General features: G+C 46.5%; 1 protein-coding gene across 1 annotated transcript in view; it reads right to left on the bottom strand.

Moving 5' to 3' along the window:
• The window catches only part of LOC144751981 (extracellular calcium-sensing receptor-like), a 132282-nt gene that overhangs the window by 20556 nt on the left and 98957 nt on the right, over nucleotides 1-12769 (bottom strand). Inside the window, exon 2 of the mRNA XM_078639940.1 lies at nucleotides 5216-5443. Within this exon, the coding sequence (XP_078496066.1) occupies nucleotides 5216-5443 (228 nt within the window). The remainder of the gene's footprint in view (nucleotides 1-5215; nucleotides 5444-12769) is intronic.

Here is a 12769-nt window from a genome sequence, read left to right as displayed (position 1 = left end):
GGGGTCGATTTGCTGGGGGGGGGGGGCAGTGGGTTTGGGGTGTCTGTCAGGGGGTCTGTTTGCTGAAGCTTTCGTGGATGTCTGCAATCTTGTGGTGGAAGAAGGTGCCTAGGGGCACGCAGAGGTCTTGTGATGGCGGGATGTCGTTGGAGTTGGTGATGGGGTTGGAGAGTTCCTTCACGATGTTGAAGAGCTCTTTGCTGTTGTGTTCATAGTTGTCAATGTGCTCTTTGATGGAGGTCCTTTTGGCGGTCCAGATGAGTTGGTGGTGTCTGCGGATGGCACTCTTGTAGGCTCTGTTGCTGTCTGGTGTCTGTTCGTGGAGCCACTTCTTCTCAAGTCTATTGCAGGCCTGTTTGAATGCCAGGAGGTCAGCGGTGAACCAGATAGCTTTTCTGTCTGTGCATCTGTTCAAGGGTTTCTTGATCGGGTGAGAGTGTTGGTGCAATCGTCAATCTATTGCCTGAGGTTAAGGGTGTCAGAGTTGGTGTCAGTAGTGTCTGTTTCGGGCAAGGGTGGTGATTAGCTGGTCTTCGTTGACTTTCCTCCAGCTGAGGTGGGGGTTCCGTTTTGTGTGGTGGTGCGTGGTGGTCTTCTTGAAGGTGAAGTGGACACATTGGTGGTCGGTCCAGTAGAGTTTGGTGGTATGGCTGAAGGTGACGTGGTTGCTGATGGAGAAGATGGGGTCGAGCGTATGTCTGGTGATGTGGGTGGGAGTCATGATGAGCTGTTTGAGTCCGAGGTTGGCGAAGTTGTTGAGCAAGGTGGTGGAGTTGCTGAACTGCGGCCGAGGGCCGGGTGGTCTGTAGATGAGGGTTCCTCTGAGGGCGGTGTTGGGGTCGGTGTGGATCTGGAAGTGCAGGTGTTCGGTGGCGATCGTTGTGTCGTCGATGCTGGGCGAGATTCTGAGGGTGTTTCTGTGGACGATGGCAATTCCTCCTCCTGTTCCGTTGGTGTGGTCCCTGCCGGTGAACTTGTAGCTGTCAGGGATGGCTATGGCGATGTCGAGTGCCGAGGAGGTGTTCATCCAGGTCTCTATCAGGAAAGTGACGTCTGGGCAGGTGGAGTCGAGTACGTCCCAGAGTTCGATGGTGTGTTTGAGGGCAGAGAGGGTATTTAGTAGAAGGCCTACCACGGTGGGCTTTGTGGTGGTTTGTAGGATGGTGTAGTTGCAGTTCCGGCAGGAGAAGGGTCCATGGGTGAGCTTCGGGGAGGCCAGGAAGCAGATGTGTAATCGGCCAGCATTTAGTGCATGGAGGGTGTACAGTATAGGGTCTTCTTCCTGTTTTACTTACAGTTCAGGATCTTCTTCCTGTTTTACTTACAGTCCAGTATGAGATGCCTATTTTACTTACCATCCAGGAACTTCCTCCTGCTTTACTTACAGTTCAGGATCATCCTTATGTTTTACTTACAGTCTAGGATCTTCTTCCTGATTTACTCACAGTCCAGGATCTTCTTCCTGTTTTATTTACAGTTCAGGATCTTCCTCCTGTTTTACTCACAGGACACAATCTTTTCCTGCTTAATTTACTGTCCAGGATCGTGTTCCTGTTTTTATTACAGTCCCGGATATTCCACCTGTTTCACTTAGTCCACGATCTTCCTCCTGTTTTACTTAAAGTCCAGGATCTTTCACCAGTTTTACTTACAGTCCAAGATCTTCCACCAGTTTTACTTAAAGTCTGGGATCTTCCTCCTGTTTAAATTACAGTCCACAATCTTCCTTCTGTTTTACTTACAGTCCCGGATCTGCTTCCTGTTTTACTTACACTCCAGGATTTTTCCTCCTGTTTTACTTACAGTCCAGGATCTTCCACCTGTTTTACTTAAAGTACACAATCTTCCTTCAGTTTTAATTACAGTCCAAGATCTTCTTCCTGTTTTACTTACAATCCATGATCTCCCTCCTGTTTTACTTACAGACCAAGACATTCCTCCTGTTTTATTGACAGTCCAGGACCTTTCGACTGTTTTATATTCCGTCTAGGATCTTCCACCTGTTTTTCTTACAGTCCAGGATCTTCCACCTGTTGTACTTACATTCCAGGATCTTCTGACTGTTTTACATACAGTCCAGGTTATCCCTTCTGTCTTTTACAATACAGGATCTTCCTCCTGTTTTACTTACAGTCCAGCCCAGGATCTTCCACCTGTTTTACTTACAGTCAGGGACTATCTCCTGTTTTACTTACAGTCCGGGATCTTCCTTCTGTGTTTTACACTCCAGGATCTCCCTCCTGTTTTACTTACAGTCCAGGATCTTCCTCCTGTTTTACTTACACTCCAGGATCTTTCCTCATGTTTTACTTACAGACCAGGATATTCCTTGTGTTTTACTCAAAGTCCACGATCGTCCTCCTGTTTTACTCACACTCCAGGAACTTCCTCCTGTTTTACTGACAGTCTGGGATCTTCCTTATGTTTTTACAATCCAGGATCTCCCTCCTGTTTTACTTACATTCCAGGATCTTCTTCCTGTTTTGCTTACAGGCCAGGATATTCCTTGTGTTTTACTCAGAGTCCGGGATCTTCCTTCTGTGTTTTACACTCCAGGATCTCCCTCCTGTTTTACTTACAGTCCAGGATCTTTCTCCTGTTTTACTGACAGTCCAGGATCTTTCCTCATGTTTTACTTACAGACCAGGATATTCCTTGTGCTTTACTCAAAGTCCACAATCGTCCTCCTGTTTTACTTACACTCCAGGATCTTCCTCCTGTTTTACTTACAGTCCAGTATGAGATGCCTATTTTACTTACCATCCAGGAACTTCCTCCTGCTTTACTTACAGTTCAGGATCATCCTTATGTTTTACTTACAGTCTAGGATCTTCTTCCTAATTTACTCACAGTCAAGGATCTTCTTCCTGTGTTATTTATAGTTCAGGATCTTCCTCCTGTTTTACTCACAGTGCACAATCTTTTCCTGCTTAATTTACTGTCCAGGATCGTGTTCCTGTTTTAATTACAGTACTGGATACTCCACCTGTTTCACTTAGTCCACGATCTTCCTCCTGTTTTACTTAAAGTCCAGTATCTTTCACCAGTTTTACTTACAGTACAAGATCTTCCGCCAGTTTTACTTACAGTCCAAGATCTTCCACCAGTTTTACTTAAAGTCTGGGATCTTCCTCCTGTTTTAATTACAGTCCACAATCTTCCTTCTGTTTTACTTACAGTCCCCGATCTGCTTCCTGTTTTACTTACACTCCAGGATCTTTCCTCCTGTGTTACTTACAGTCCAGAATCTTCCACCTGTTTTACTTAAAGTACACACTCTTCCTTCAGTTTTAATGAGAGTCCAAGATCTTCTTCCTTTTTTACTTACAATCCAGGATCTTCCTCCTGTTTTACTTACAGTCCAATATCTTCCTTCTGTGTTTTACAATCCATGACCTTCCTCCTGTTTTACTTACAGACCAGAATATTCCTCCTGTTTTACTGACAGTCCAGGACCTTCCGACTGTTTTACATTCTGTCTAGGATCTTCCACCTGTCTTTCTTACAGTCCAGGATCTTCCACCTGTTGTACTTACATTCCAGGATCTTCTGACTGTTTTACATACAGTCCAGGATCTTCCTCCTGTTTTACATACAGTCCAGGATCTTCTTTCTGTTTTTTACAATCCAGGATCTTCCTCCTGTTTTACTTACAGTCCAGCCCAGGATCTTCCACCTGTTTTTCTTACAGTCCAGGATCTTCCACCTGTTGTACTTACATTCCAGGATCTTCTGACTGTTTTACATACAGTCCAGGATCTTCCTCCTGCTTTACATACAGTCCAGGATCTTCCTTCTGTTCTCTACAATCCAGGATGTTCCTCCTGTTTTACTTACAGTCCAGCCCAGGATCTTTCACCTGTTTTACTTACAGTCAGGGATCTATCTCCTGTTTTACTTACAGTCCGGGATCTTCCTTCTGTTTTTTACAATTCAGGATCTCCCTTCTGTTTTACTTACATTCCAGGATCTTCTTCCTGTTTTACTTACAGACCAGGATATTGCTTGTGTTTTACTCATAGTCCGGGATCTTCCTTCTGTGTTTTACACTCCAGGATCTCCCTCCTGTTTTACTTACAGTCCAGGATCGTCCTCCTATTTTACTTACAGTCCAGGATCTTTCCTCATGTTTTACCTACAGACCAGGATATTCCTTGTGTTTTATTCAAAGTCCACAATTGTCCTCCTGTTTTACTGACACTACAGGATCTTCCTTCTGTTTTACTTACAGTCCGGGATCTTCCTTCTGTTTTTTACAATCCAAGATCTCACTCCTGTTTTACTTACATTCCAGGATCTTCTTCCTGTTTTACTTACAGACCAGGATATTCCTTGTGTTTTAATTAGAGTCCGGGATCTTCCTTCTGTGTTTTAGACTCCAGGATCTCCCACCTGTTTTACTTACAGTCCAGGATCTTTCTCCTGTTTTACTTACAGTCCAGGATCTTTCCTCATGTTTTACTCACTGACCAGGATATTCCGTGTGCTTTACTCAAAGTCCACAATCTTCCTCCTGTTTTACTTACACTCCCGGATCTTCCTCCTGTTTTACTTATGGTCCGGGATCTTCATGTGAAGCAGAGCGGACACACAAACAAGGCTCGGCCGATAGATGCCTGGCCTGCCCTCTGTTCCAGGACCCTACTTGCACACCAAGAAAATACAACATTTCCAAGGCATGTGGATATCACCACTGACTACAGCTATGGGGGGACTAGTAGCAATGGGGAGTGACAGAGAATTTAGTTGAGCAAAAGTATGCACTGTCCATACCCTGACTTTGCCCCTCTCCCCTCCCTTCCCCTCCCTCTTTTCCCTTACTCCCCCACCCTTAGCATACTGCTTGTAGGCATGGGAGCTAATAACACCAGCAGCAACAGCCTCTTCCTATTTGTAACATGTCACCAGGCAACAGGAGCTGCAGTAACGCTCAATCCCGAGAACATTAGTGACAACCATGCCTACTGCTGCCTACTTGATTGTTGAGCTTTTTCATCCATGTCCCCAAATCTGCTTATATATTATTTTTTGTATGTGTAAAATGATGATGTCATCTCCAAAGTATTAGCATTTTTTTTATGTTTTGTCAAACTTCAGCAAAATTGTTTCCATTTACTTCTAGGCAGTTTGTTATCTTTAGATACGTTAACTTTATTTGTGTCAATGTAATCCTTACGTAAGGCGACTGGACTAGGGCATCGATCACCACCCTCACCTGGCCGTGTCCAGTGTTCCACATCATGGCACCATTCTTCATCCTGACCTGCTTCCCTTCAGGGACACTGGAGTCATACGTCCCCACTTTCACCAGTTGTACTGTGTCATTCAGCGAGATCTGGAGGTTTAGAAATTCAAATGCAGGAGGCACGTCTCCATTCTGATCAAAGAAGATTTCCTCTCCACTGCTAGTGGTAAATCGCACATTCCTCACATAGTACAACACCTGGAATCAACAATTAGAGGGCGCAGTGAAAAATCTCATATGAACTCAGAACCTGTACCAGGCGAATCTTTTTCATAAATGGAAATAAATCTGCAGTTAATATCAAGGTCAGTTTGAGTTCTCCTGGCAACATATACAACTTAACCAAAAATGCTTTGAATTTCTGCAAAAACACTAAGCACATTTTATTTATTTATTTATTTCCTTGCACAACTGCTGGACATGCCCGCTACCACGATTGATGCTGCTCTCTCCCTTTGATGGTAACATCTTCCCAGGCTGCAATTGGTGGTGGAATGTCATTAGAGGAATAACTGCTTGGGGACCACATTTGCATCCATGTCCTTGATGGCAGACAAAGGAATCATAATGTCTTTCTCATGTCATTAGGTTTCCACAGTTGGATTCAGTGTAAAGGATAGAAGAATGCATGCTGACGTTTGCATCCAATTCTGAAGCTGCCAACAGAACCCATCCCATCTCTACGCCACATTGCCCACCCACATTCTTTCCAGATTTCCTTATCTACTCAGAAGCAGGCATTGAAGAGGTGAGATGGCTGCATGCAAATGTTGTCTAGATCAGTATACAACGTCTGCATATTTTCAGGAAGAAGGATTTACAATCCAATACTAATTGGTAAGTGGATGAAAATGTTAAGGAGGAAATTAGTCCAACCTAAGATGGACTTTGTATATGTCCAGCACTGGACAGCACACATGCAAAGTTGGCTGGTAGCTCGTTCCATGTCTTTGCTGTAATGTGAGAGAAGGATCTTCCACCACGAGGGCAGTCGGCCACCAGGTGCTATCCCATGCAGAAGGAGTAGTTTCAAGGACAAGGACTTCTATCTTCTCGGCGTTGAGCTTCAGGCAGATGCTGGTCATCTAGAATGCAAACGTCCTGCATTCCTTTCTGGAAGTTGAGTTTAGCAGTGGTGTGGTGTTTTGTAAGGGAGAGGATGAGCTGTGTGTCATCTGCATAGGTTAAGAAGTTGAGGCCTTGTTGTCGGGCCATGGCTGCGAGCGGGGCCATGTAGATATTGAAGACGGTGGGGCTCAGTGATGAACCCTGTGGGACACCACAGGGAATTTATGTGGGGTCAGAGGGGAAGGATAGAAGTCTAATCCTTTAGCTTCTTTCGGTGAGGAATGATCGGATCCCATCCAGGGCTGCTCCTTGTATTCCTGTGCCATGTAGTCTGTTGACTAGTGTGCGGTGGGAAACCGTGTCAAAGGCTGCTGATAGGCCAAGTAGGATGAGGGCTGCAGAGTGGCTTTGGTCCAGGAGGGTGCAGATGTCATCTGTGTTGGTGAGTAGGGCAGTCTCTGTGCTGTGGTTGCTTCGGAATCCAGATTGTGATGGGTCGAGGACAGCATTCTCTTCAAAGAATTGTGTCAGTTTCCTGTTGACTGTTTTATCTGCAACTTTGGCTGTGATGGGAGGAGCGAGATGGGCTGAGGTTGATGGGATCAGCTGTGGGCTTTTTGAGCAGGGATCTGACTGCTGCGTGCTTCCATTCATCTTGGAAGGTGCCTGTTTTGAAGATGGTGTTGATGGTGCATTGTAGTTCTTGTGCGATAGCGGCTGCAGCTCTGTGGTACATGTGAAGGGGCAGTGGGGGCCCCCAAGTGGATGTTTTTCATGGTTGAGGTGGTGTCCTCTGCTGTGATTGGTGTCCAGTTGGAGATGGTGGGCTGGCTTGTGTTTCTGGGGGATGGAGGGCCATCTGTGGCACCTGGTGGATGGTCGATGAATTTTTCATAGAGGTTTTTGATCTTGAGGTAGAAATAGGTTCCAAGCTTGTCACAGAGGTCTTGGGATGAGGTGATGTCTGTGGCTTCGCTGGATGGGTTGGTGAATTCTTTAATGACACTGAAAAATTCCTTGGAGTTTGTGGAGTTGGCCAGGATTTTGTTGTGGATTAATTCCTCTTGGTGGTTCTGATCTGGTTGTGGTAGTCTGTCATGGTATACTTGTAGGTGGTGTGGTTTTTGGTTGTCTTGGTGTTTCTACAGTTCCTCTCCAGGCATCTGCAGGAACGTCTGGCTTCTTGAAGAAGGGTGGTGAACCAGTTAGCTTTCCTGGGGAGTTTTCAGTCGGGGTTGCACAGTGGGGCTAGCTCATCTGTGTAGTTGGAGATCCAGGTGCGGAGTACTCTGGCTGCATTGTTTGCATTATTTACAGTGGGGGCCCAGGTGTGGTTCTCTCGGGTGAGGGTGAAGTTAAGTTGCTCATCGGTAACCTTGCTCCAGTTCCTTTGTGGTGGGCGTGGAGCTGGTTTGGGTGTCTTGGGTTTGTTGTTTGCGAAGTGTACGCAGTGGTGGTTTGTCCATTCCGGCTTCATTGTATGGCTGAATTGGACACTGTTTACTGCTGCAAAGATGGGGTCGAGGGAGTGTCCTGCTCTTCGAGTCGGTGTATTGACAAGTTGTTTAAATCCAATGCAGTGGAGGTTGTCACGAAGTATAGTGGAGTTTCGGTCCCTGTGGTTGTCGAGGTGGGAGTTCAGGTCTCCAATCAGTATGTAGTTTGTTGAGGCAATAGTGCGGGGTGCGATGAAGTCGGCGATGGTTGTGGCGAAGGGTGTTCAGGGGATGGGGGTCTGTAGACGAGGTTTCTTCAGAGTGTGGAGTTGGGGGTGGTCTGGATCTTGATAAACAGGTGTTCGGCAGAGGGGAAGGTTTCGCTGTCGGTGGTGAGGCTGAGGGTGCTCTTGTGGCCGATGCCGAGGCCCCATCCTTGGTCTTTTCACTGGATCTTGTATCCATCTGGGATGGCAGTGTTGATGTTCGGGCGGAGGATGCGTTGGTCCAGGTCTCTGTGAAGAAGGCAACGTCGGGCAAGAGAGAGTCAAGTAGGTTCCAGATTTTCATGGTGTGTTTGTGTACAGAGCGTATGTTGGGGAGGATGCATTTTAGGGTGTCGCTAGTGCTGGCATTGGCGGTTTTGGTGGCTGGGGTGGTGGTAAGGGTCTGGCGGCAGTGTAGGCAGTAAAACTGGATGTGGATCATGTTTGGCGAGGCCTGTTGGCATTCTCTAAGTCTTCCATGGTTGAGTGCGAGAAGGGAGGTGGTGTCATAACGATGGGTACTGGGAGGTCCTGGGTACCTGGTACTAGCCGTGGTGAGGTCATGGATGGGTGCAGACAGGCTTACCTTTGTCATGCCTACGGCCATCCGCTGCACCACAGCGCATCAGCCGCCTTTAAGTAGGGGAGGTGGAAGGGAGGAGATGCTGGGAAGAAGGAGCGGTGGAATTAGAGGGGGGGAATTCCAGGGGTAGGGGCCACAGGGTCAGGAGTGGTGAAAGGCAAAAGGAGCAGGCAGGCATGAGAACATAAAAACAGTGGTGGAATTAGAGCAAGACACAGATGGGCAAAATAAGAGTGGCACAACAGGGAAAAATTAGGAAAAACAAACTGCTGGAAAGAATATGGTAGCTGGCAGTCTAGTCCCAGTTGGAGTGGGCAGCAGGCGCATGAGCGGGCAGCAGCCTCGAACCTCCCAAGGAAGAGGTCAGGGTCTGGATGCAAGAGACAGCACAGTGGTGCTGCGGGGAGAGAGTGGACCTAGACCGAGGGTCGGAGGTTGAACTCCTTAGTGAGAAAAGGTTTCAAGTTAGAATAAGCACATTATTTTGCACTGGAAAGATTCCTTTCCAGTACAAATCCCATGCTTGACTCACGGAGAATTGCTTGCACTTGTGGAAAAGTAAATTTTGCCATGTTCTGTGTCCCTACGTGTTCCCCATCTTATGTTATGTGTGCATGATTAATATGCATATGTATTCCCCATGTTTGATTAAAGACGCAATTACAGTTGTGTCCATCTCTAGTATGCCAGTTTCCAGTTCTCGTGAAAGCTACGAGTATTAGGCCTATGTAAAGCTACGTTGCCATGTTTCTCAGTGTGCACGTTATTTCATTGTAAAGTCCCCGTTTCTAGGCCTCAAAAGGGCCCGGACACCAGATTCAGCTCCTGTCTCCTGAACCCTCGCTGAGGAGCGATACAGCCCCCACCTGTATCCTCGACCCTTCACTTACTTCCTGCCTCACAGTGCCCGGCTCGGCCTGGCTCTGCCTACGAGTCTGCCAAGAGTATGTTATGATTCTAGTTATCAGTCCAGCCCTCCTTCTCTGCATTCCTAAGCTACTGAATCGCATCAATAGTTTCCGTCATTGTCTAGCCTTTACGTCTCCATGTAGGAGAAATACTGTATTAATGGTCATTTTATATTCTTCAACACACACTACATGTAGAATAATGCATGCTCCAGTCTTAGAGTCTGTTAGCCTCTCCCCTCCTGACTCTTAGTTTATATCAACATGTCCTCTAAACATCAGATACTAGATATTGTTTAGGTACATGTCGCCCTGACTCTCCAGACTTCAGTCTCTGCTCCTAGCACAGAGTTCATAGCCCCCAGCTTCTCCTAGTAACACGTCATTGTCAGTTTGCGCGCACCATTAGGTTAGAGGTCCCGGCTCCTTAGGTAGCCCCCTCCATGTTTCCGCCCCATTTATGACATATTCTGTTACGTTTACATCACATGTCTATGTATACGCCTCCTGTTACACCTACTTTCACCCTTATCTTTCGCGACTGCTATTGACCACACCCACTGCTCCGCCTACTGTATTCATTGTAATGCAACTGTTTTAGTATATATGCTTGTGTACTGTTATTAAATGTTACGCCAGTCCAATCCTGCCCCCGGCAGCGCTGCCATCCTGTTCACGTGCAGGTTGTCCTGTTCCTGTCCTTTATGCTGTATTAAACCTGCAAACTCCTACTACCTCGAATCTTGACTCTTATTTATTGAGCTATCTGTTATTGCTATGTCCAGTCAAACCTAGATCCGGTATTATTTATTTATATACCACATAATGGCGCCCGAATAGGGACTTGCCCTTTCCCCACGCGCCGGTGAAGCCACGCCGGCCCCCTGACCCTCTGCAGCCGTGACGGAACCATACCGTGCACGTGCAGATATTTCTGCTTCAAGTATCCCTCAGGCCCACGGAGGAGACGGAGGTGGCGGTCCAGCATCCAGACGAGGCGGTGGAGGAACGCGGCGAGTCCCGACCAGAGCCCAAGCCGAGAGTCCAAGGTCCGAGGTATCCGGAGGCCCACCCGTAACTGAAGTCCGAAGTTCGTCCGTCCGGCGTCGAAGCAGTCCAGTCCAGTCCGAGGCCTTCCGTTCTTGCTGCCCGGTGAGTACCGTTGCTGGGGTAGTATCTAGACAGGGTCAATCTAATTGTCTCTGGTCCGTGGGGTTTGGTGGTACACAGATCCCAAAACGAAGTGCCCACTTCGGTGGATGCGGGTCCTGACGTGTCTCTTTATGAGACCGGTAAGTTTCGTACTGTTTTAGCAGTGCATCTAGTTTCTGTTCCAGTCAGTCCTGTTCTCGAGGAAATTCATGTATTCTGTTTTCAGTATTCCAGGTGGTATTCTGTTCGAACTGTTATTTTAAATGTTCTTCATGTATTTTAATGTCGTGGTATGAGAGTGGTGTAATTATCGTGTTCATTGTGTATTGTAATTGTGTCCAGATTACAGTTCAGTCATGCCGTTATTTTCCAGACTACGTCAGTTAGGAACTAGAAAAGGTCTGTTAGAAGCAGCAGTTCCTGTCCCGCCTAGGGACAGTCCAGGTCACTTTATGTATCAGAAGCATGGCATAAGTGCCATATTATATCTAGATTTATGGGTAGAGTATACCAAACAGTTAGAAGAAAAGTATAGATGGCCCGTATCGGGTACATGGGATGCCGAGTGCATCATGCGAGTAGAAGAAGCATTATGGAAAAAGAAAGCCAGACAGTCACAGAAAGATGCCATCGAGTTATGGCGCAAAGAATCTCATAAAAGAACCGAAAAAGAAATCAGAAAGTCAGAATTAAGTAGAGAATCCTTAGAACGAACCCAAGAAAGGGAATTAATCGAGATAGGTGAACGAGTCAAAACCGAACAGTCAGACAGACAGAGGCATGCCCTCATTAAGGGTATGTATCCTCTTCTTGCCGAGGGCTTGCCAAAAGCAACCCCGGAGGCCTCCAGTAATTTTCCGCCACCATTAGTTCCGACCAAGCTACGTCACAAACCGACCGCAGCTGATATTTTCATCTCGTCCTACTTGGACGACACAGTCCCAGAATATGCAAATCCTGTTCCGCCAGTCCCTGTAAATAATGTAAATCCTGCTCCTCCAGACACCGGAGTACCTGCTACGATACCCCCGGTCCAGCCTACACTACAATTTCCCACTCTGCCAGCACGAAGAGTATCAGTCGACGATTCCAGTATAGGGGCCGCAGGAGGAGGTCCTCCTGGTACCCCGCCACCACACCAACGAGTAACGTTAGTCGAGTTACATGAAAGTGCGTTACAGCGTACGCCCAAATATAAGTCCGTTGCAGATATCCGACGAGCCCTTACTGAATGCCGCTATGATCCAGTTGCAGGTGATGATAGTACAGTTATATATTCCATCCGTGTAAGACGGGTGACCGGGTACTTGGACACCCTACAGAATATGAAAGAAGATCTAGACAGAATATATCGTTTCATCCGTACAAGGGATGATCCAGAAAGTATTGGTGAAGCCATGTCTCAAAGGAAAGCTGAGATCCAGCTCATGTTATTAAAGTTTCTGATTAATTGTTTAATAAGGGAACAAGATTATCCGACCAAAGATCCGGCCGAAATGAGAATCCTGACAAGGTGGAGTGATAATATAGCCGAGGGTAAGCACAGAACCATCAGTAGTATAGAGAGTATGTACAAGAGAATTCGTAAAGAAATAATAAAGTTACATGAACAACGTAAAGCAGCACAAGTAAGCGAGAAAGAGAATGACTCTTCTACTGAAGAGGTAGAGGACGAGAATCCCGCCAGAATAGCGTATGTAGGAAAATCTAGATTTCCAGACCGCCATTTACGCCTAGAACACAAGTCAGTTTTTCATCACCCAGCACCAGAACAAGGTTCTCTAGAACAAGTATTTCAAGCTACCGATCAAATTCTGAAATCACAAATCGGTTATAGTGAGTTAAGTACTATGCATGAACAAGAACTAGCCCGATCAGCAGTCCGATGGATTACTGATTCTACCACTTTTCCAGACGAAATAGTGGCACAAATGTTTCTGAAATTGCCCCCAGCCGAGCAACGACTGGTGGGTATGTATATGATCCAGCACCTCATTACTCTGTATGAGGGTCAACATTCTGATCCAGGTCCGTTACACGATGTCCTGAACGAGTTACTCCAGTATAGATGGAAAGGTTTAGGTACCGATTTAATTAGTGTCATTCTAGAA

The sequence above is a fragment of the Lissotriton helveticus genome, chromosome 4_2, assembly GCF_964261635.1.
Source record: "Lissotriton helveticus chromosome 4_2, aLisHel1.1, whole genome shotgun sequence".
NCBI classification, from domain to species: Eukaryota; Metazoa; Chordata; class Amphibia; order Caudata; family Salamandridae; genus Lissotriton; species Lissotriton helveticus.
This window is presented reverse-complemented; position numbering and strand designations above follow the sequence as displayed.